Source organism: Cololabis saira, chromosome 13 (assembly GCF_033807715.1).
Source record: "Cololabis saira isolate AMF1-May2022 chromosome 13, fColSai1.1, whole genome shotgun sequence".
In the NCBI taxonomy this organism is placed as follows: Eukaryota; Metazoa; Chordata; class Actinopteri; order Beloniformes; family Belonidae; genus Cololabis; species Cololabis saira.
Window position 1 is genome coordinate 7635588 of NC_084599.1, and position 25897 is coordinate 7661484.

Sequence of the window (25897 nt, forward strand, 5' to 3'; positions counted from 1 at the left end):
TCAATATTCCTCATTTTAACACAGGGAGAAGACTGCTCTTCCTTCCTTTATTCTCGTAATACTACAACTTTATTCTCATAATATTACAACTTTATTCTCGTAATATTACGACTTTATTCTCGCAACATTATGACTTTATTCTCATAATATTATGACTTTATTCTCGTAATTTCCCATTTTATTTGTCTTAGTTTTGGCCCTAATACTCTGTCGTAGAAAGCAAATCCAGTGAGGTACTCATAAAAATCTTGATAGACACTTGAGACTTCTTGAACAAAATAATAAACATGAACAAATAAAAAAACGTGAACAAATAAAAAGCTGCAGCTTATAACTGTGGGATAAACCATGGGTAAGGATAAGCATGGGTTCCTCTGAACAGCTGATCAGCAAGCACATGAACTCCCAGCTGAGCGCGCTCGTGCTCATGCTCGTGCAGCATCATCGGGTCAGATGACGCATCACCGCTCCCCCCACTGACCCACGACACCAACACGTCCAGCTGTCCTCACACAGAAAGATGCACCACAGGAGTTTATATAAACCCTATTATCACATCCAGATCTCAGTTACAAAAAAAACTATTTCACCTACTCAACATGATTACCAACTTTAAAAAAAATCTGTTTATTAAAATAGGCCTTATTCATGTACACTTTAACATAGTCCTCTCAGTTTAATGCACTTTAAATGGTCAGATTTCTACAATACATAATTAATAATCAAAGTTATTATCTATACACTTTTTCCCTTGTTTCCCCTGCTGTGTGCCGTGTGAATTAACAATCCTCTGAAAGAAACATGAAGTGTATACATATATAATACAATTTAAGGCTTCTGCCCTACACCTACTTGAAGTAAGGTCTTCAGGTTAGATGGACATTTGTTTATCAAAATATACGACGGAACAAAGACGGTAATGGTGACTGGAAGGACCTGTTTGACATCAAGGAAATATTCCCATTTCATTCCAAGAGAAAGCGGAGAAAAATAGATGTATCTCTCGTCTCTGTGTCAGGAGCTCCAGCCGGATACTAGCTCAGCACACCGACAGCAAAGGGAAAACGTTTGCCGGGCTCCAGTGTTTACTGTTCAAAGTTTAATGTGCAGGGATGAGATAAATATGAACTTTATGTAAAAGAGCAAATGTCCTAAAATGATGAGTCCTTTAAAAAGGATTTGCTGCTCAATAACGAGTCCCTGCTGTGGCCACTAAGTATTGCAATATACAGGTACTGTCCTTTTAAAAAAAAAACAACTCCTTACAGTAGTGTACTTGAATGTTATAATGACTTTATAGAAAAGAAATGGTCTGGTTTGAACAGCAGGCACAGTGGCTAGTGTAAGGCCTCTCACTCAGCCTTCATTTGGTCCCTGACATCCGAAGGCAGAGTCTCAAACAGTATCTCCTCCACCATAAGGCCACTGCGCTTCAAAGCACTACAACAACCCAGCTCCTGCGGCAGAACCTCAAAGTGGTTGCCCTTCAGTTCCAGGAAGGTCAGCAGAGCTAGGTAGGAAATTTTGGGCGAGAGCGTCGAGAGCGAGTTCTTGCCCAGCTTCAAGGTTTTGAGCTTTTTGCAGAAGAACAGTTCATCTGGGAGGTTCTCGATCTTGTTGCAACTGACCGAGAAGTACTGCAGGCTCTGCAGGACTCCGATCTCCGGGGGGATGAACCGGATGTCGTTGTGGGAGAGGTCCAGGTGGCGCAGCTTGTTGCACAGGAACAGGTGAGAGGGCAGTATCTCAATCTTGTTGTGGCTGAAGTAGAGGCGCTCCAGGCTGCCCAGTTTCTTGATGTGCTCGGGGATGTACATGATGCCGTTGTGCCAAAGCTTGAGGCTTGTGAGCTTTCGTAGATGCTGGAAGCTGACGATCTCCTCTATAGAGCGAAGGCTGTTCTCTTTCAGGTCCAGCTCTTGCAGGCTTGTCAAGCTGAAGATTGCGTGCGGGATGCGCTCCAGGTCACAGTGCACCAGCTCCAGCTCGATCAGGTTGGTCATCTTTTTCAAATTGTTGAGCATCACCAGCTTGGTGCCGTCGTTGTGTAAGTAGAGCCTCTGCAGGTGGCTGGACACGTCCACGGTTGATTGGGGGATCTTGCTCAAATTGCTTTTAAGGGACAGCGTTTTCAGAGACTTCATCTCCCGCAGAGACTCCAGGACGATGTTCTTGGAGGCGTCGGGACTGAGGGACCCGGTGAGGTACAGCTCCTCCAGGTTCCTCAGACCGTATATCCAGTTGGGGAGTTCCCGGTTATCGTCAAACTTAATGCGAAGCACTTTCAGGTTGTCTTTGAGGAAGGAGGTAGCGGTGGTGTGCAACTTGAGGGAGCACTGGTACAGAGACAGCTCCCGGAGGTGCTCCAGCTGGCAGATCGAGGCAGATATGGTGACGTTGTTGATGATCTCCAGCTTGAGGGACTGAAGCTCCGCCAGCTCGAAGACGGTGTCGGGTAAACCGGGGAGCATGAACAGCTGCAGTTCCAGTCGGTTGTTGGTGTTGGTCTGCAGCCTCTGGCGCAGCTTCTCCACCGTCCATTCGTGGTTGAGATTCAGTTGCTTCAGTTTGTTCTCACTGACTTCTGAGAGAAAGACTGCGAATCGCTTGGAATACAGCGGGTCGTACTGATCGATCATGTGCAGCATGAAGGCAAAGTCGTTTTTGACATCCGGGATGTCGTTGATGCCCGTTTCCTGCCGTACGTACTCAAAGGAATACTCTTTAAGTGAGCGGTAAAACAGCCAGTAGGAGGTGTAGAGACTCGTGAATCCATAGACGGCCACCAGGAACAGGTAGCAATAGGACAGCTTGGAAAACAGATGAGCCATGGTGTGATTACACTGAAACTTGTCGTAGCCGGTCATGTCCTGGATGTCAACGCTGCACCGTACCTCATTCTTCACTTTATAGACTAGAGAGCTGTTATAGGCGATGATCAGGAGGAATTTGAATACCTTGAAAACAGTCTGGCGAACATACATGCGGTACAGGATGTCTCCTTCTTCCACATGGATCCTGAACTTCTTCACTTTTTCAAAAAGAGCTTTAGCTTGTTCGCCCTCTTTTTTGTCGAGAACACTTGCCGATGGTTTGTCGACCACAACCTTTTCTGGGATGGACCGGAGCGACTGCGTGTGCTCCATATTGCCTTCTCCAGGGGACACGGCCACGTTGGACCTGGTGGGAGCGCTCTTTTTGTGGTCCTTCTCCTCTGTGTTCTCTCCAGACACCTCGGACAGAGCTCGAGTGGTCCAGGGAGAGTCAAAGCACTTGCCGAGCATTGAGATGAAATGCTCTATCTTAGAGCTCGAGCCTGGGAACTTGAACCAGAAGTTGCTGCACACCATGAAAACCAGAGTGTGCATGAGAACCAGGAAGGGGAAGTACTTTGCATACCAGTGCAGAGCCTTCTCATAACACATCTGATTGATAAAGCTGTACTGTTGAAGGTCCAGATCCGTTTTCAGGCCTGACATTTCTCTCTGCTCGGTGGAGGCGGCGGCCTCCAGAGGAAAGAGTGGCCTCATTTCCTCTTCGCTGCTGTTGTCTGGATGCAGCGACGATCTCTGAGGAAGGCATATGATTTTATCTTGCATCACCTACAGCAAAATATAAGGAAACACACCAGAAGATTAGAAAGAACTTGAGCTTGTTTGTCTTTTTTTCTTTTAAAAACAAGAACATAAGATCGGCCGATCGGTTTTCAGAGTTTTCACGTAGTGACATTTTGCAAACAGACAAAATAGAAACAAGTACTTACTGAACTTATAAAAAATCAGGCTTTGTTTTTTGAAATGATCTGTTAATTTAGTGTGTATGGTAGAAAAAACCACCTAGACTTGATTGAAAAAGGAAATCTTTATAAGCCTAAAGAGCGCTGCGTGAATGGGTAATTTGGGCCTGTAGTGTGAAGCACTTTGAGTGGCCAAAATGGCTTAAAAAGGTGATGCATATACGGTTTACGGCCCATTAACGTCACCTTTGTTCTCTCTTGCTGTGACTGCAGTCACACAGCACTCTGCTGCTTGATTGACAGGGGGAGAGATTACCATAAAGACATCATTATCTTGAATATTCTCATAACTAGGCTCATCGCAACCCTTACACTATTGCATGTCGCAAAGGGATCTTTAACAATCACAACTACTTTCCAAAGTTGTCGTAAACATCTTCATTTACTTGCACAAAAGTTCATGCAGGAAACGTACAACCCCAATTCCAGAAGAGTTGCTGTGTAAAACGTACATAAAAACAGAACCCAAATGCGTACTTTACTCGCAGTAGATCATAAACAACATATCAGATGCTGAAACTGAGACATTTTTCCATTTCATGGAAAACATTTGCTCGTTTTGAATCGTCACATCTCAAAAAAGTTGGAACGGGGGCAACAAAAGCCGGAGGAAATAATTGGCACAAATCCCAAACAACTGGAGGAGCGTTTGACAGCTAATTAGGTTAATTGGCAGCACGTCAACAACACGACGCGTTTAAAAGCAGTATTTCAGAGAGGCGGGGCCTGTCACATGTAAAGATGGGCAGAGGTTCACCAATCTGTGACAAACTGTCATGGAATTGAGGAGCAATTTCAGGAAAATGTTCCTCAATGTACAGTTGCAAAGATATTGACGATCCATCATCTACGGTGTGTAATATCATCATAAGATGCAAAGAATCAGGAGGCATCTTCGTGTGCAGGGGACGAGGTTGATGGTCCAAACTGGATGCTGGAGTGTCGGGGGGGCTACATTAAAAACAGACAGGTGTGGTGGACACTTCCAGAGATCGCCGTCTGTGAACACAGCTCCCCCAACGCAGTTTACGGCAACGAAGAAGAAGTCACAGGCGAACACGGTGCAGACACGCTGCCACATTCTTTGAGCCGAAGCTCATTTAAAAATGATTTGAGGCTAAATGTTCTGTGGCCAGATGGGTCAACATTTAACCTTCTGCTCGTATTTGTCCTCGTGACCACACGATAAGACCTCGATGACTTCATTTCCTGCTTCTTAATTCAGATAACTGTGTTGTAATTGGTCCCCGGCACCTCTGGGAGGCGCTCCTGAGCTGTGCAGCTACTTCAGACCCCATCTCCCCAGTCTCTCCCTCCAGTTAGAACAGAGTTAGATCTCTCTTTTCACTCTCATACAAAACAGGTCACAGAGATAACTTTCTTTCATTTGTGTATGTAACAATAATATGATTGGATGCAGCGGAATTCTTCTATGCCTCTGTAACCTGCAGGCCGGATTACTGTAATACTTTCTTGCTTTAAAAATAGTTGTGTCAAAAATCTTCAACTGGCCCAAAATCCTGCAGCATGAGTATGACCTAGAACGAGGAGCAGAGATCTCCTCTCACCAGTTCCGGCCTCATTGCACCAGCTCCCTGTTCAATCTGGAACTGAGTTCAAAGTATGACTTCTTACATACAAACCCTTGAATCCCCCACTGCTCCAACAGTCTGGAGGTCTAGGAAGGCTGGTGGAGCCTTTATTTTGAAATCAGCTGTGGGCCTTGGTCCGGGGGGGCGACTCCTGCTCTACATTTAAGATTGAAGACCTCCCTTTCTTAATAAAGCCATTGACTCTGTATTCTCCTAGATCATCTTAGCTCTGCTGCTATAGGTCAAGGAAGGTGGGGGGACTCCCATGGTGCACTGAGCACCTTCACCCTGTCTCTCTTATCTCAGTTTAAGGTTGTCCTGGATCATGTACTATCACTGACACCGCATGAGTGCTAACTATCTCCTGCTGCTGCTCTTCTCATGTATCCTTCCTGATGGGAAGTGCAGTCGAGCAGCGGTTAGCACAGACGCCTCAGGAGGATCCTGGTTCAGCTGGGTCTCTCTGGGGGGTCTTTCTGTGGCGTTTCCCCGGGTCCTGCCGTTTCTCCCACCCCAAAAACATGTTGCTAACTAGCAGAAGTGGGTAGTAACGAGTTACATATACTCCGTTACATTTACTTGAGTAATTTTTAGGGAAATTTTGTACTTTTAGGAGTAGTTTTGAATCACTATACTTTTTACTTGAGTAGATTTGTGAAGAAGAAACTGTTCCTCTTCCTCCGCTACATTAGGCTACGTTGAGCTGTTACTTTTCTTTTATCCCTTTTATCCACGTACGCGTCAATCTCATGACATCACTGAGTGATTCTTTGGGAAAAATGTTTGTTTTTGCATGTTTTGTCACATTTACACAGACTCAAACACACACAGAGTTTCTATGAGTTCATGTTTGTTCTAGTTCTGCCTGGTTAAAAAAGAAAAGTACAAAGGCTGGACATTTTGTGCTACTTGTGCTTAATTCATTTTTTTATTCTGTTATTATTTTATTTATTTTATTATGTATTAAAGTACTTGAATTTACTTTAAGATTATTTTAATTTAAGATATTTTTTATTAAAATTTATTTTATTATTGTATTGATTTAATTTGCCTGAAGATGATTATTTTGTACTTTTGTCTGTTTGAATGGTTGTGTTAAAAAAAATAAATCAGACGTTGCTCAACAGTTAATCAGTACTTGAGTAGTTTTTTCACCAAGTACTTTTTTACTTTTACTCAAGTAATTATTTGGATGACAACTTTTTACTTCTACTTGAGTCATATTATTCTGAAGTAACAGTACTTTTACTTGAGTACAATTTTTGGCTACTCTACCCACCTCTGCAAACTAGTAATACTAAATCCTGCCTATGATTACTTTACATTAACTATAATCTAGTTTGATGTGTAGGCGTAATCCGGTCTGATAAATAAATGGCTCTAATATGTGTGTGTGTGTGAGAGACAAAGGCACTTGCATTGTAAAAGCGCCCTGCGGACTCCCTGGACGTGAAAAGCTCAACGTTGTCATGTTTGGAAGTCGTGGACACCGTGTCCATCCAGCGTATCAGAGTTTCCTTCTGAAGCCTGCACCTCTGTTGGTGTGGGGCTCCATTAGCTTGCACTTTTGTGAAGAGTACTAGAGGTTTTAGAGCAACATAAGCTCCCATCTCCCAACGGCTCTTTGCATATTTCATCAAGACATTGCTAAACCACATACGGCCTCCGTCTCAACAGCATGGAGCAGGAGACGAGTCCAGGCTCTGAGCTGAACAGCCTTGGGTCCAGACTTTTCACCCACATTTAGAGCATCACCAAACAAAACGTCGGACACGAGGGTCCAGGACTGTTGAGCCGCGAGAGTCCTGCACCGGACAAGAACGGGACAACATTCCTCCACTGAAACTCCAGCAGCTGGTGTCCTCGCCTCCCAGATGTTTACACACGGATGTTCAAAGAAGAGGGGATGAGACGCAACAGTAAACACTGGCCTGAAGTCTTGTTGTCAACAAACCCAAAATGAGCTGCTTCGTTCCATGAAAACCTAAATGTCTCAGTTCCAACATCTGCTATGTTGTTTATGTTTTACTGGGAATCAAATACGGCTTTTTGATATTTGCAAATCATTAAATTCTTCTTCAGAATTGGGGTTGTACAGAAAACTTATATTTCCACATTGTTTCATACCTATGACAGAGCGGACCACCAGATAAAGGTGCAAACATTTTATTCAACACAACGCATCATTCTGAGCATCTAAAGATGACAACGTCATGAATTTAGATCCAGCTGTGGAGGCTGGTGTGGGCATGTTTCTGTCTGATCGGCGTTGTGGGCGGCCAAAGCCCACCAAGCGCATATTCAAGTTGATTAATAACTGCTATGTGTACCTTTTTGTTTACAAAATCCTAAAAGGAAAACAGAAAAGTCATCTGCATTTATGCTTCAGTGTAAATTCTTTAATAACGAGCACAAGTGGACCAATTATTCATTATAATCACATGTATTACAACTAAAAGTGTCAAATTCATTGTATTCATGATAACCTTTTAAAATAAATGGCATCCGCTAGTTAGGGCCAGTAAAGTACAAATGGCCGTAGCGTTCATTTGAAATGCCGGTGATAAAAGCAGCTTGACTGCAACACTAATAACAGGAAATGGACCCTTGACGTTGGAGACATGTTGTGTTCCCTGCTCGGCGTTCTGAACTCGGATACTCCGCCCACGTCAGTGCTGCGAGGTCGGAAACTAACGCAGTAAACAAACGCACGCTTGCAGCGATACCACCAAGTTTACAGCCCCGCTGGTCTTTGATGAGCGAACCTTAAGTGTAGGAATTACCGGGTCTGGCGTGCTGTAATCAAACACGACCGCATGTTGATGCGGTTTTGGCCTCAGAAGCAAAACTTTGCTACAGAAGTAATTGTTCATCAGCTGTGCTGAGAGAGGGGGGCAGCGGCTGCTCCCCGTCTCATACATATCTTGTTAACAGTTTTTCTCCTAATGTTTGAGTTTCGTATAACTGACTTTTGCACGTCGGAGCTGTGAAGCAGCCGAAAACATGCCCGTGCTCCACACAGAGGGATCAGTCAAGCGCCAGGCCGCGGCGGTCAGGAATCTTGTGTTTACTAAAAGGGCCAGGGTGGGGAAACGTTTCCACTGCTAAATTCTTGATGAGGTGAATGGTTCCTTTGCTGCTCGCGGGCCACGTTGTAAAAGCACAGATTAGCGTTTCTGAGCAGATGCCAGTGCAGAGGGCAGAGCAGCAATGTTCCATGAGCCGATTTTCACTGGAGGATTCAATCGTTCCAGCTGTAAAAACCAAACCGACCGCTTTCAGCGGACACGAGGCGACGTCGTCACTGACCTGCAGGGTGCACCCGAAGACGCCAATCATCAGCATGACTACAGACAGATAGTCGGTGAACACATCCCACCACGGCTTCAGGACTCTGAACGCTGGCTGCTGTTCAGAGAACTGCCGGAATTCCATCACAGGAATCATGATGACTGTTGCCTGAAAGAGAAGACCATTGAAACATGTCACTTTTCAACGGTAGATGTGGATTAGGAAGTTTCAAATGTTGGGAGGAGCGTTGGGCTGCTTTTAGGGCGTCTCATCGAGCTTTCTCGGTTCCCTTTTCCAGTTTAAAACCAGCCAACGTAACTCTGAGCTCTCTCCCAAACGTGGCCGTCGTGGCGTCATATCATCAACATCAATCAATGATGAGAGACAAGACAAGAGAGGAAACGAGCAGCAGTAGATCTCGGACGGTGACTACAGTAATCCTGCACACCTACAGCGCGGCTTTAGCAGCTAAACTCTGCAGAAGTTCCTTTAACTAACAGAAAGCACACACTGAAAACAGATGTAACCCTCAAGCTACCTCTCAAACCTCTCCTTTACCCCACAAATGATAAACCAAGTACAATCATTTCGTCTCATCTTTTTTAAGTGAACCTAATCAACTTCAAGAAAAAACCTTAAAAGTGAATCCTCCGGGGAAAACATGAGGATGGAAAGCAAACATCTTAGAAACTTAAAAAAATGAATATTGGCAGCTCTCCTCACTCTGGAGCTTTGAACCTTGATTGTTTTTCCTAGTTCCCTTCAGCATTAACAAACAGACTCCCCACGTGCACAGCTTCAGCTAAGCCTTGACATTATCCAAATGAACATCACTATCCACAAAAGACTAAGTGTTTGGACGTGAACTTTATCTCTGGAGAAGCTCCCTCGTGTGCGAGGTGGGCTTCAGGTCGAGGACCGACGACACTGACGGGAACCAGACCTACCCGCCTAGATCCTGCACACGCAGCGTGGAGTTGGAGCTATTCCTCTCTTTAGAGGCTCTTATAGGCAGCTTACTTTGCCCACAGTGCTAGTGCTTGTGATGCTGTGATGTGCTCACACGGGTCACCTCCTGCAAAGTGCTGCGGCTGCAAGTGTCCCGTTTCCCGTGTCTCTCAGGCAGCAGCTTGGTTGCAGACTCACTTAAACTGCAATAACACTTCCCAGTGTTGCTTTTTGAAGTGAAACACAGTGTGAAATATTATATACTGTATAAAGCATGCCTGCAAGCCGCTGATTCCTGGGCTTGTCAATAATGTAAACATGCCACATCCTGACCTAGTGAGCCAAGTCCTCTGCAGCTCCACAGCCCCAAAGAGCCTGCTGCTATTATTAATGTGTTCTGCAGTCAAATATAGTTGGGGGGCTGTTTGAAGCACGGGATGTGTTTTTCATGGTGCAATTACATTTTCACATAGAACTCAGTATTAGTTCTCCCATCTCGGTGTCGCCCCGACAGGAAGGGCTTGGGAAGGGTTTGGGACAGCTATTCCAGTTGTTTACACCGAGGTAGATGCCGATGGCTCACTGTAGAGGGCTGCACAACATCCAGCCAAGTACCAGAACTAGTTGTTCCTACTTGGATGTTTAAGACAGTTTGTTTTTTGCGTGTTTAGAGGTCAAGCTCGCCGGAGCTTTTTTTATAAACTCTACCTCTTTTTTTGTTCTTTATTTAATTCTGAAACCACAAATACTTTTTTAAATCTGGAAGAGCAAATGTTGCATAAAACCCCAAATTTCTTACCAACCTTAACAGCATGTTCTCTGTTTGAGAAAAACAAATACATGGATTTAAGATCTAAGATGCAGCTGGAGTATCTAACCATCATGTAGTAATAATCCCACGTGTAGGGTAAAGCTGACGAGCACATGCACATGTCTTGATGTAACGCTTACTTGCATGTATTTCTACACTTTAGTACACGTGCATCTTCATGCATCCAGGAGAACCATAAACCTCGTCCAGCGTGTTCAAAGATGCTGCATCTCAGTAAAGTGCACATGACACTTGTTCCTCTCGGTTGTAGAAATATTCTAATATACTCTGAGCCATCTCTAAGTCAATTCCCTGCATCTATGTATCTATATAACTTTTTTAATGGTCAAAAACAAACATTTTCATGGCTATATATCGACGTTAAACACATCTGGATGATGTTTGACCTTACAGTTCTTGACTCATGTGAGGTCAAAGTGTTCAAAACATTTTTCCTGTACAATTAGCACGCAGAGAAAAACCTAACTGAGGACACGTGAAAAAAAGCAAACCGAAGGAGAAATTGTGAGTAATAACATATTATGACTGTGGATTTTTTTCTTCCAGAGTTGATGCAACTTTCTAGGAACGACTGAAATATATGTGACATATAAGGAGTCGGTACAAACACCACAACTATGCAAAAGCGCCCTTCCCAAGCACGTGTTTACATTTCTGTGTACACTAGCTGCTCAGCGCCTCACTTTTTCCATATTATGCCCCCTTTTAAAATCATTAGGTCGTCCCGCCGTTTAAGGAGAAATTCTCACTTTGGCACCATGTCCAGTCTTCCCAGTATTTTTCCAGCTGTGCGAATCAGTTTCAGGGGGTTAACTAACTGCAACCCTCCAGGGTACTTTGTCAAAAATGGAAACAAACAAACAAAAACCTGGACATTTGCAAACGGGGCGGAAGCATAGGGAGTGTGAAGGCTTTTGGACAAGTGCACAAGTGTGGTCTAGTGTAGGTGGAGGAAAAACACTGTCCTGTAGCCCTCTGGATGAGTCAGCCATTGAATTGAGCTGAGAAGGCCACATCCTTCCTGACAGGAAACTTGTCTGACTCCCAGATATCCCAGAAAAGACATGGCACAAACACACCCGACCCCAAGGGATACAAAATCTCCTTTAATGACGTGAAGGGGGGGGAAAAAAAAAAAAACAAGTTGCATTATTCTTAATTGTTATTATTCTTATCATCTTATAGTTATGTCCTTCATTATGAAACGCAATCTCAGTGGAAACTGATTTTACAGCTGCAGAAGGCGTGATTCGTGTTGTAATGAGCAGAAATGGCCCTGTGGAGTGGAAGTTTACCGGAGAGGATAGGTTTAAAGGCTGAATTATGGTTCCGCGTTAAATCGACGCAGAGCCTACGGCGTAAGGCCTGCGTTGGTGTAACGCGGGACCATGAATCCGCCTTTATAACGGTGATCGGAGGGATGTGGCGTGAAGGATCGGCCGCGGCGGGTTTACCTTGGTTCACGGCGGTGGCCGGGACTCATGGGTGTGCGGCACTGCGTGGCGCTGCGCGGGCTGCTCATGCGACGGCGTCTCGGCTGGTGCTGGTCCCGCCGTCCGTCCCTCGCCTCTCCTCTCCGGCCACTAACCCTCCCGGAGCCGCGGCCAGACCGTGCTGGCATGTACTACAGCAGGGGCGGAGCTGGGAGTGATGCATACATCCAAGACGGGGGGGAGTAGGAGCGGTGGTAATGATGGTGGAAGAAGGAGGAATAACGATGTACGGAGGAGGATTATACGGAATTATATATTATTATACGGAGTATTAGGGCCAGGTAGGAGAAAAATAAAAATAATATGTTAGATGAGGAAGATTTTTTTATTTTCATTATGCACTACGAGAAAAAAGTCGAAATGTCGAGAAAAAAGTCGAAATGTCGAGATTAATGTTGAAATACAATTTCGAGAAAAAAGTCAACCTTCTGAGACTATAACTATGGAAGAGTATTAGGGCCATGCAGGAGAAAAAATATTTGAGAGGGGAAGAATTTTTTTTATTGTGCACTTCGAGAAAAAAGTTGAAATGTCGAGATTAATGTTTAAATACAATTTCGATAAAAAAGTCGAAATATCGGAATTAATGTTGAAATACAATTTACAGAAAAAAGTCGAAATGTTGAGAAAAAAGTCGAAATGTCGAGAACAGAGTTGAAATGTTGTGAAAAAAGGCAAAATTTTGACTTAATTCACGAAATTTCGACTTTCTTCTTGAAATTGTATTTCAACATTAATCTCGACATTTCGACTTTTTTCTCAAAATTGTACTTGAGCATTATTCTCGACATTTCGACTTTTTTCTCAACATTTTGACTTTTTTCTCGACATTTCAACTAATTATCATCACCATCACAGGATAAAGACTGAACTGAGGTTTACTAGAGACTTAAACTGGGTAAATTAAGCCCTAAACTACATAAACTGAACTGCATCTTCTTGAAAGAGATTAGGCAAGGCAAGTTTATTTATATAGCACAATTCAACACAAGGCAATTCAAAGTGCTTTACATCAACATTAAAAGCAGCAAGACACAATTAAACAGTAACAATCCAATTGGCTCCATGTCATTGATAGCTACAAATCAAGCCAGAAATCTTGGTGTAATTATTGACTCTGACCTGAATTTCAACAGCCATCTAAAGTTTATCACTAAATCTGACTATTACCACCTAAAAAACATTGCTAGAAATAAGGGTATTTTGTCTAAACAAGACATGGAAAAACGTATTAATGCATTCATTTTCAGTAGGTTGGATTATTGCAATGCCATCTTTACAGGCCTTAACAAGAAATCAATCAGGCAGCTGCAGCTGATCCAGAACACTGTTTACTGTTTAATTGTGTCTTGTCGCTTTTAATGCTTATGTAAAGCACTTTGAATTACCTTGTGTTGAATTGTGCTATATAAATAAACTTGCCTTGTCTTAAAAGGGGAAATAGAAATAATAATACAATACAATGAAATAAAATAGAATAAATAACAAATAAAATGAATTAAAATGATAAGAAAAGAGGTAAAATAATAAAAAGCACAAGTTGTTAAAAAGTAAGGGCAGTAGAGTACATCAGGTAAGTATTTAGTTTAAGAGTACACTTCAGTAAACAGTAATGTTTTGATCCTGATTTAAAGGATCTACAGTTGGAGCAGACCTCAGGTCTACAGGAAGTTTGTTCCACCGGTGAGGAGCAGAATAACTGAACGCTGATGAACCTTGCTGGTTCTGGTTCTGGAACCACAACAAACCAGATCCAGATGAACCTCACGGGTCTGGGAGCTTCATAGGAACTAACAGATCAACCATGTATTTTGGTCCAAGACCATTCAGGTCTTTGTAGACCAGCAGTAAGATTTTAAACTCTATCCTTTGACTCACTGGAAGCCAGTGTAGTGATTTCATGACCGGTGTAATATGGTCCAGTTTCCTGGTGTTTGTAAGGACTCTGGCTAATTAAATAATAATAATAATAATAATAATAATAATAATAATAATAATAATAATAATAATAATAATAATAATAATAATAATAATAATAATAATAATAATAACTAGAAAATTTCAGGAAATTTTTATATGGGCATGTCCTACTGCCCAATCGTCCCCTCTAGCTGGTTCAGTTTGGGGTGGTACTGGTTGTGTTTAAGGTTGTCCTAATTCTGTCTGAGGTGGTTCTGGTTATGTTTGGGGTTGTTAATAATGACCAATAATGGTTATGTTTGGGGTTGTTCTCGTTCTAGTTGACGTGGTTCTTGTGTTCAGGGGGTGTGGTTCGAGGTTGTTCTGCTTCTGTCTGAGGTGGTTGTGTTTGTTTTTTGGGATGGTTAATAATGGTCAAAAAACCACGCCCTCTGCTTCGCAAGGGATTTGGTTAAGGGTTATTAATGAACCACACAGGGGGTGTGGTTCGGGGTTGTGTGGTTTAGGGTAATTAATAATGGCCAAGAACTAGTTTAGAGTTGTTAATAAACCGTGTGGTTAAGGGGTGTGGTTCAGGGTTGTTAATAATGGCCAATAAACCAAATCCCCTGCGAAGCACATTTACTGCCTCACTAGGCTGGTCTGCATCCTCTACTCCTGCCATGATGTTGGCATGCCCATAATGAATCTGATTAAATAAATTAAACAATTTACATGTACTTTTATGTCTTCTGTTGTTTGTCTGGACTGAACTTACTTAAAGGGGACCTATTATGGCATCTGATACCTATTTTAAACAGGCCTTGAATGTCTTAAAAACAAGCTTTTGATTTTTTTTGCTAAATAAATTATAAATTCAGCCTCTGAGCCATGTCTTTATCTTCCCATTCTCTAACCTCATTATCTATGCAGGATTCTGAGTGGGCGGGGCTATGATAATGAGGCTCTGTGCTGATTGGCTGCCTGAATGACGCGATACACCGCTATGAAAAAATGGCGGAAGCTCCAGCCGGCGGAGTTAGTTTTGGGCGTGGTTTCAGCAGTGGAGGCCAACCTATGGAAATCGCATTTTTGTTACGTAACGACGGGAGCAGAATCTTATTGGCTCGTAGATCCACATCACACTGGACGGCTCATCCGGGCGGCTGAACAGAAACTGCAGAATTTGGTTGCTTTCCTCCTTCTCTGAGTTGGCAGACTGAGGGGAAACCACTTTATATATGTTAAAGCAAGGGAAAACCTGTTTTTCATAATAGGTCCCCTTTAAGAAAACTGAGATTCATCATTCATAAAGTTGGAATCAGATATTTTAACCTTTTGGCCGCACAGCATGGCCCAACCCATGCCCAGCTCCATCCTCTACTCCTCACCTGGCAACAGGAGTCTGGGTGCTGCTCTCTGCTGGCGTCGTCCAATGCTGGCTCCCTGACTTCCTCCCACACCTCTTTTCTCCATCCCCTCTGCTTAAGGCCGCAGCACCCGATCATGGTGCCATCCCAACCTGTCCTGGGACGGCATGGTCCTGCATCCTGCCCAGGTGTGTTGGAGGGGAGCACTGATGGTTCCACGGAGGTTGCAGGTCTGCTCTGTGCCCAGCCATTGTTGAACGTTTCATGGGGAGGGCTTTATTGCTGGTTACCCTGTTGAGGAAATTCCACCTGTGACAGTTTGCTAAGCTCTCCTTCCAACTGACAACCCTCTCCCACATTGCCCAGCCTCTGCCTTGTTCCCATACTCTTCCTCTGCCATCTTTCTTACCTCATGAGATGATCAGATCCCTTCTCCCCTTCATGCTAGTTCTGGACCACAGCATGGGTGGCTTACTCCATTCAAAGCCAGCATGCCCCATCTGAACCCTGCCCACCATCTCCAGATATGGCGCACCTTGGGCGCCCCAGCCATTCGCAGATGAACGAGCTGGTCTTTGTTTCCATCCATGAGTGGCCACATTACTCGTTGGTTTAACAAGAAATGAAAGAACCACCGCACCTTGCACTCTCCAGGTAACTGGCTGGAGTTTATGCTGGCCACGCCTGCTGAGAACTGCTGGAAACATCTTCTTGTCTGAAACGATTGACATTTACTGCCTCACCAGACTAGGCTGGTCTGCAATGTTGGGGATGTTTTCTCTGCTGATGGTAAAGGTGACCCTGTCATTTCATTTGACCACCAGGAAAGGCTCCTCGACTGTCCTGGGGTCCGTTTCACAAAGCAGGTTCAACAAACACTGAGTCTAATCCTGAACTCTTAGTTGATCTACTCTGAGATCGGAAACTCTGAGTTTTCGGTTCCAGAACAGCGGATTTGAAGTAATTTACTAAACTCTAAGTAGTTTCACCTGGAGTTAAGCTTGTGCGTGAGGGAAATAAAAAGCCATCATCAGTAGAGCGCTGATACAAGGATTCACCATGGCAACCGGCGACAACAAAAGAGCAACATACTTTTTATTTTTTTTATTTTAAACTTTATTTATCATTTCATTTTACAATATCCCTTTGAGGAAACGTTAGTTTGCAACTGAAGATCCACATACTTCACGCCGTGTCCTTTTTCACCCGAATGGAATTAGAGATTTTAATGCGGGCATACGGCGAATTTGAACATGTTTTTTGAAAAAAGAGTAACACCGCAGCACAGAATAATATAAAATTAATTTAACAGATCTCCACATCATTCACCTGCAATCCTGTGGAACTCCTTGATGGCTTGGACAGGTTTATGATAATAGGCTCGCCACCCGTCCCTTGAAATACGGAATTGTTCCGTAATTGGGAATTAAAAGTTGCGTTCTGTATTGAACCAATACAGACACATATTATGGTCTTATTATTTATGTAATAATATACAGGTGGAGGTCGGACAATTGGAATATATTGCAAAACTTCATTCGTAGTAAATTCAACTTAAGGTGAAACAAATATTATTTCCCACTACATGCAAAGTGAGATATTTCAAGCCTTTATTTGTTATAATTTTGATGATTAGCCTATGGCTCACAGTTTATGAAAACCCCAAATAAAAAATCTCAAAAAATTTGAATATATTATGAAATCATTAAACAATTCAATCATCAAAATTATAACAAATAAAGGATTAACATATATTGCTTTGCCTGTAATGAGACTATGTAATATACATGTATTACGTGGTCTGATAACCATCTCCCGACGAATATTTAATTCTCTGCGCATTAATTCTGCACCTTCATCAATTGTGTCTTCATCAAAAGGACATGCCGTGTTCGTGACAATGGACTTCTAATATATATACTGACTCTGTTTTTAATGACAGACGGCAGAACTTCGCCAAAACTCGCCTGCTGACTGAATGAATGAGGAAATCAAATGTGCGTGCAGCTCTGAAAGAGGCGGAGACGCAGAAAAACTCCAGGTTTCACGATATAAACCTGGTCCCGACCAGGTTAGGTTCAGAGCGTCTGTTACTACGGTAACTGACCAGGTTAGGTTCAGAGCGTCTGTTACTACGGTAACTGACCAGGTTAGGTTCAGAGCGTCTGTTACTACGGTAACTGACCAGGTTAGGTTCAGAGCGTCTGTTACTACGGTAACTGACGAGAGCTTAAGTTACCTCTCTTTGTGAAACAGGCTAGAGTTACTCCTCTTTCTCTGGTTTGAGTTACCTCCCTTTGTGAAACGGAAAACTCAGAGTTTCCCTCATTTCAGGGTTAACAGACTCAGAGTTTTCACTAAACCTGCTTTGTGAAACGGACCCCTGCTCTGAACTTCAACCTGGCCCAAGTGAATCAACGCCAGAGACCACTACAGAGCCTGTTCTTTTTTTCTTTCCTAAACCACACAAGACAAGGCCGCTGAATATCTTTCAGGAATTGTTCAGCAATTCCTCTTAAAATTCACTTGAGAGCTGGAAACAGAGCAGATGTCCTGCTGGGAAGGAATAACGCTGTTTCAGATTCATAACTTTTTGTTACAATAATTGAATATAGAGTAATCTCATATTTACTCTAATTGCCTTTACATATAAACTAAGCTTGTTTGGTGTGTATGTACAACTCAAATTTGCAGAGTTTGTTATGCAGATAGTCAGATAGTGTGACTGTGCATGAAGTCATCAAAGAGCTATCTGTTCAAAATAATAAGTGCTCCCCCGGTTGAAGATACTGTATACCATGCTGTTTGAAGGTCAAGGAGGAGCAACATATATCAAGCTGAAGATAAGGAGTTATGTAAACGTGAAGAATTGCAGCTGTGTTTTCCCTCTCCCTTAGAGCTGTAACTCTTATTGTAACAAGGGACCAGCCTAAGGGAATAAAAAGAGAGGGGTTGGCAGAGTGAGCGGTAGGAGATGTAATTGAACGCATCTCTGTCCATTCTCCTTGCAAGTAAAAATGTAACCTCTCTTGTCTTTCTCTCTTTTGTATTACATTTTGGATGTTCTAGGTTGTTTGAACCTGACACCTTTTCAGTTCTCCAACGATTTCAGGGGAAAGGAAAACATCTACAAACCTAATGTATTTTGTATTTTGTATTTATTTATTTATTTGACAGGGACAATGCAGTCAAACATAGATACAAGCTTGCAGCTGATGTGATGCATGTAGAGTTTATAGCTAGTGCTGATTCTCTTCCACAACATTGCAGCACAATATAAAATTCATATACATCAATTAAAAAGACCATACAATTCAATAATACAATAATGCAATATTGCATTTACATGATATAAAACCTTCCCTCACTCACTCTCCCACACAAATATACACACTATTTACAGATGAGTACAGTTTAGATTTTTCTTTAACCAGGTTTTAGTTTTGGTGATGAACATGTTAAACTCTGAGATGGATTTCATTTCTGATGGCAGTGAGTTCCAGAGTTTACAGCTCTTATAGGAGAAGGCTGACTGTCCCAAAGTTGTCCTGCAGAATTGCAGAATGTGATCTCTAATTCTGTTTGACTAACTATCCTATAAATTTAAAATATGACAAAGTAGGAACAAAAACGTCTCAGAATTGTTTACCGGTCAGCTTTGAGTTTGGTTCCTATTCTTCACTTCCAACATAACTGTGGGTTTCACAATCATAGAGGAGGATATTGCAGGTCACTACCTAGGCAACAGAAAATTATAGATCACTACCCAGGCATAATTTAATCCTCTCATTTTAGTCCACTTCCTTTCTCCGTACTTCCAGGCCAGCACACATTAAATTGTAACTTACAGAACTGACAGCAGATTCTGGCCGACCGAGTCAGGACTGTTTTGTTGAGCAGGAATCTGTTCCTTTGGTGAGTAGCTGTTGCTTCTGAATCAGTGCATACTGGCAGGTATACATGCACAGATCACCCTTAATAACCAGAAACACTCAGCTGTCACTTTAGGTTCAAGTTTACATTCAACAAAGAAACGTGGAAAGAGCCAGCAATTACTTGAGTCTTTATAGTCTCATCAAAAGCTTTAACCTGCCGTGTGCTGAGGTGTTTCACATTGTACTGATGGCTGTTTACAGCATGTTGTCTCACACTCTAGATGGCATGTATTTCTTTATTTAATTGAAGCCATTGCACATGAACTAAGCGGCCTGCGTTAACTGTACATTACTGTTGAGTAGCTGTCTGATTGATGATTCCTGACAAATATATTATATATGTAAATATAAAGCAGAAACATATCAGTATCCTACTATAATTTACAAAAGAACAGTATGACAGTTAGTGGGGTGGAGGGATACACTACATACTTTCCTTTGCACAATATTAGAATGATTGATCAGCTACCTGTTATTTTAGACAAAAGAAAAGTTGCTCTCCAAGCTTGCTACATCAACTTTACTCCTGCACAGGTTGATTGTTGAGTACTATATGTCTTTTTAATGTGTGCAACACTTGACAACGTTGCCCCTTTGAAAAATAAGGTAATCAGTCAGTCGCTGCTTGTTCCCGGGTATATTGCAGTGTTGCTAACCTTAAATAAAACTTTGATGAAGCTGGAAAGGTTATGGCATTCCACTAAGTTATAAGAATGTCGTGCAGTATGGAAAGATGGCCTTTAAATGTATAAGTCTGCATGATAAAACTGCTTATTGTTTACCATTAAATGGGAAAAATAAGAATAACCCAATGTTTCTTTTCGGCACTGTAGCCAGTCCATGCTGACCAAGGGTCATAGCTCCGTTGTTGTCATTTATGTTTTCATTTAACTCTCAGTTTTGATGTCATCATTCTCACGAATAACCTTGTGGCATGTGGCTCTGAGACGACACTGAATAGAGCAGTTGTGTAGGATACTGTTCAACCTGTGTCTGTATTGCTGAGCTCTCTGGGCTGCTGGTAACAACAGCTTAATATAAACCATAAACATGTTTGTTAGACCCCACCCCAACCACACTGTTCAACGAGGTTTTCACTTTATAAATATTTTTATCAAAATACAAAACAACCTGTTGCCAATCATGCACACAGAAATAAATTGTAATAATTTAAGTCCAGATTTAGAGCCCTGATTTAAACTATTTAAAAGCTCATTTATTTGTGGATGATTGTCAACAGTTTTCTCACGAATATTCAGCAGTAAGAAACAGCGCAGGTGAAAGTTACTAGAAACTTCCCCGGGTCTTACAACAGTGTGTAATGTCTTGTGAGATGTCAGCGCTGCATCTCGTACAGTTGATCTCATCGTTCTATTACAGAAATTTGGACATGTTATTGTAATTAAAGGAGCCATTTAAGCTTCTTTTGAGTTATGGTTTTCTTCTTCATACACCAGAGTTGGCCAAAATGTTCCACATGGTTCACAACGTTTTACTTCACAAATGATTCCCTTCGATACTATTATTGGACAGCAGGACATACATTTTCACAGCTGCATTGATACTCAGCTATTTCTATCCACCAAGCCAGATGATACCGGTAAGCTTGCTGGACTAGAAAAATGTCTGAATGACATAAATTCATGAATACTGCTAAAATACTGCAACTGAACACATATAATGCTGAGGTAGTTGTCTTTGGACTTAAGCATTTTGGAGAGACTTTCTATCCACTTTTATTGAAGTCTGTGCACCTGATGGTGATACATTTATTGAGGTCTAATGATGAGCAGCATCTGCATGTGTAACGGGTACCGTAGTAACGGCACCTTGGTTGACAGATACGTTCCTGAGAGACAGGAGAGAGATGAGGACACGGCTGTTCAGTTTCAGGCACTTGCAGTAATTTTATTAAAGTTTCACTTTTAAACACACTCTTGTATTAAGTTCTTTTTTTTATGTTCAACATATTCAGTATTCAATGTCCTTTGAGCATTCTCAATGAATTTCAGTGTCCATGTCATCACAAAATCATAATATTCTTCAGTACAAAGTCCATAGCAAAATAACATCTCTTCTCCAAAGTACATGTTCACTTACTCTTCAGCATAGTGTTTTAACCTATTTATCAAAAATGAATTACATAGACAATGGTATATTCACCAGCTTAATGTTAAAGTTACTTTTAAACTTCTCATGAAAGTATTTTACTTCGTTTCACATCACAACAGTACTGCATTTTACCCTCATAAACCTTAAGGGCTTAATGTAAACAAAACTCGTTTTAAACAGTCACCTTTTTTCCTTCATGAACATTCATAGCAAAAACACAATGGTTGGGACCTTACAGGCGGCAAAATAAACGATACACATCGAGATTGTAAGTTTCTAAAACATTACTGAGGCGTACGTTCACGTGGGGAAGGCGCGTGCATTAAACTGAATTGGTTTCCACTACCATGCATGTCGTGCGTGATCACTGCACTGTCAAACGGCTAGACTTTGCCTTCGTTGCAAACTTACTTAAAACAAAATCACAAGAAGTCTCTTTCGAAAATTACTTCACAAAAACAGTTCACAACCATCCCAACTACATTTCAGCAGGGCTAATCCCAACTTTCAAAGCATATTTGCACATTTACGAACCTGAGAGACAGGAGAGAGATGAGGACACGGCTGTTCAGTTTCAGGCACTTGCAGTAATGAAGGGAAAACGCAACGCAAGTCACTAAAAACGAAAACCGCCCTCGCCCCCTGCTGGCTTGGAGCAACATTACAAGATACACATTTCAATATGGAAATAAACCACTGCATAAAGAAATGCAAACTCTTTGGGGTACCTTTTTTTAAAATGAATTACAATAAATTTGTATTCAAAATAAAAGACAATTTCTCTTTTTCATAAACACAAAATGTGACACTTTTGTGGTCGTCACACACTCCCCGACAAAAAGAAATGGGTCCCACCATTTTCTACTCAACTTCTTAAATAAAATTCTCATTCTTTCCTAACAGGTGACAGGAAATGGTAAGATGTATGGGTGTGATGGGAAGGGGTAAGGCATGTATGTAAAGGGGGAATAAGGTGTGGAATAGGGGTTGAAGGGGTATGTTTGTGTTGTGTAGGGAATGAGTGGATGCATGGGTTGTATAGTGTGAGGTGTGGTGTAAGCAGGTGAGTGTAAGTCAGCGTTTGCCATGTTGACTCTAGCTTGTGTTGCCAGTGTGGGCTGACCAAGTCTCTCATATGTTAAGATCTGTCTCGGTTGTCTGTCCCTACTTGACCTTCTGACCTCTGTCGGTAGGTCTGGCATTGCATTGACCAGAGGCTGCTCTTCCTGGACGGGCTCTGGAGCCTCAGCATATCCATCTTGCTCCTCTGGTCTCGCATCATCAGACTGGACTTCATCCTGTTCAGGTTCCATGATCTCTGCTTCTCTTACAGGTACTGGTTCTGCTTCAGGTAAGCAATCAACGTCAACTCTCACCACTTCACGTACAGGTACTGGAATCGGGCGACTCACTGTGATGGCTGATCGTTGAGGTGGGGCTACGGTAGGTACCTCCTGTATCCTCTCCGCAGGGATCCTCAGCCAGTAACGGGGACCATCAGAGTCGGAGTTCGAGTCAGAGTCTGAATCTGCTTGCGGTGGGTCCACACGCTCTGGTGTCTTACGTCGGGTCGGTCGTTTCCTTTGCTGGGTTGTCTTCTCAGGAGCAGCCTGTCGTGGAGGCTCTTCGACTGGAAGGTCATTCACAAGTAAGAGCAAATTGCGATGGAGCGTTCTGGTCTTTTTCTGGTCCCCAGACTCGGGATACACTACGTACACTGGGTTATCAGCAAACTGTTCTTTCACAACGTAGATGGCCTTCTCCCAGTAGGATCGTAGCTTTCCTGGTCCACCTCGCTCACTGAGGTTCCGGACTAAGACTCGATCGCCAGGCTGTAGCACCACTCCTCTTGCCCTCTTGTCATAGAGCACTTTGCCTTTGGTGCTGGCCTGCTTGCTGTTCTCACTGGCAATTCGATAGGCTTCAGACATCTGCTTCGCCCACTTCTTTGCGTATCCTTTCGGCGAGTCAGGCTCTGTGTCTTCAAGCAATCCAAAGAGCAGGTCAATGGGAAGACGAGGATGACGCCCATAAAGGAGGAAGAAGGGCGAAAAGCCTGTCGACTCATGGCGAGTACAATTGTATGCATGCACAACTCTCGGGATCTGATCTTTCCAACGTTCTTTCTCTTTGTCAGTCAACGTTCTCAACATCTGCAGGATCGTCCGATTGAACCGCTCCGCCGGGTTTCCCTGGGGATGGTAGGGCGTTGTTCTGGAGTGACGGATGCCTGACAGCTGCTGGAGAGTACGGAACAGCTCGTTCTCAAATTCACGGCCTTGGTCGTGGTGCAACTTGGAGGGATATCCAAAGCGGGGGATGAAGTCATTAAAGATGCGCTCGGCCGCTGTCTTTCCACTCTTATTCTTCGTTGGGTAGGCCTGAGCGAACCTTGTAAAATGATCAACGCCCACTAGGATATACTCGTAGCCACCACGGCTGGTCTCCAGATGCAAGTAGTCGATGCACACTAACTCTAGTGGTGAGCTTGATGTGATACTACCCATCGGGGCGCGAATGTGAGTAACTGGCTTCTTTGACTTTATGCATGGACATTTCTTAGTGATATGGTCTTCGATCTCTTTTGCCATGAATGGCCAATAGAATCTCTCCCTGGCCAGGTCCAGGACTTTTTCTGTGCCCACGTGAGCCATGTCATTGTGGAGTTTCTTCAACACAAGGTCTTTGTACTTGGCGGGGAGCACGAACTGCTTTCTGCCGTTGGCGCGCCTGTACAGGATACCATTTTCCAAAGCAAGCTTTCCCCATTCATGGAAGAGTCTTTTAGTAGCTCCACTCGCAGCTTTCCGTACGTCATCAGTTAAGGGTGTACCTGCCTCTTTCAACTTAATCATTTCACTGATGGCTTCGTCTGCACGTTGCGCTTCCGCAAGCTCATCATGACTGATAGTTTTCAAGTCATCAAAAGAAGGAGACGGGTCGGCTTGGGAGTTGATGTTCAGAGCTGCAACCCAGGCTACATCTTTCTGCTTGGCTAATTTACTCCCATCCCAGACAGCACGAACCACGTCTTCAGAACACTCTTTGGTGCAGGACTCACTGTACGCTTCGATGTCTAACGGGAGACGCGACAGCGTGTCAGCGTCTATGTTGGCCTTTCCAGGTCTGTACTTAATGTCGAATCTGAAATCTGAGAGCTCCCCAACCCACCGATGGCCTACAGCGTTCAGCTTTGCTGTGGTCATTACATAGGTAAGGGGATTGTTGTCTGTGTATATCGTGAAGTGAGGTGCATAGAACAGGTAATCTCTGAACTTTTCGCATACAGCCCACTTCAGGGCAAGGAACTCCAGTTTTCCACTGTGCAGATGGTAGTTTCGCTCAGCTGCAGTTAAGGTCCTAGAGCCGTACCCGATGACCCTCAACTTGCCATCCTGGTGCTGGTAAAGGATTGCGCCCAGTCCCTGGTCAGAAGCATCCGTGTGCAATACGAACGGTTCGTTGAAGTTGGGGTATGCCAACACAGGGGGGCTAACAAGGAGAGACACAAGTCGGTCAAGGGCTAGCTGGTGTTCGGCAGCCCACTCCACTGGTGTTCTGGACGGTAGTTGTGGACCTTTGCTTTTTCCACGCTCTACAGCTGCTTGTCCGGGCTTGACTTGTAGTAGCTCATAGATGGGTTTCGCTATCCTTGAAAAGTCCTGGATGTAGGAGCGGTAATAGCCCAGGAAACCGGTGAGCTTTCTCACATCTCCAACTGTCTGTGGCGTCCTGCTGGCTAAAGATCGCACTGCATCCAAGTCTTTGGGATCGATCCTCACTCCTTGAGCTGACACAAGGCGTCCCACGTATCTCACTTCTCGGCGAAACAGCTCACATTTTTCAGGTCTTAGCTTCACCCCGTGTCTCTGAAGTGCTCGGAGTACTTTGCGGACCTCCTCCACGTGCCCATCGAAGGTTTTCGCATAGCAGAGCACATCGTCAAGGTACGGGAGACAGCAGTCATCTCTCAAGGGACCAAGCATCTCTTCCATACTCCGCTGGAAGGCTGCGGGGGCGTTTGAGAGGCCAAATGGGATACGGACCCATTCGTACAGTCCCCAGGGAGTAATGAAGGCGGTGAGGTGTTGAGAGTCTTTGGCAACGAAACCTTGATGGTAGGCTTTTCCTTGGTCAAGGATGCTAAACCAGGAGTAGCCACCAAGGGTGTCAGTCAGATCTTGTATCCTAGGTAAAGGATGTCGATCAGGGATGGTTTTCTGATTCAAGAGACGGTAATCTATGCAGAGGCGGAGCGTACCATCTTTTTTCCGGACGCAGACCACTGGCGCCGAATAAGAGGACTTTGACTTCACTATCCAGCCTTTCATCAACAAGTCTTGCACATACTCCTTCACCTCTTTAAACAGTGGCTTGGGGACAGAGGAGTACGCTCTCTGCACTGGAATGTCGTCCTTGAGGTTGATCGACATCTGCAAACTGGGAATACAGCCGATATCGTGACTGTCTCGAGCAAAAGCAGCTGATTCTTCCCACAGCATTTTCTTTACTTTGTCTTGTTCTTCTTCACCCAGGTGGCTGAGGTCCACCGGAGGCTGCCACAAGCCTAGAGCAGTCTGAGCAGCTGGTGTTGTTGCGGCATTGGCAGCTACTTTGGGCCTGGATAGT

General features: G+C 43.4%; 1 protein-coding gene across 1 annotated transcript; it reads right to left on the minus strand.

Annotated features, from left to right (window-relative positions):
- Window positions 1-611: 611 nt before the first annotated feature.
- lrrc8c (leucine rich repeat containing 8 VRAC subunit C) lies at window positions 612-12088 on the minus strand. Its single transcript, XM_061737536.1, has 3 exons — window positions 11914-12088; window positions 8698-8847; window positions 612-3602 (listed from the first exon to the last, which is right to left on the minus strand). Exons 2-3 carry the CDS (start codon window positions 8833-8835, stop codon window positions 1353-1355), a joined length of 2388 nt encoding a protein of 795 aa, XP_061593520.1. The 5' UTR covers window positions 8836-8847; window positions 11914-12088; the 3' UTR covers window positions 612-1352.
- Between the last annotated feature and the right edge of the window lie 13809 nt (window positions 12089-25897).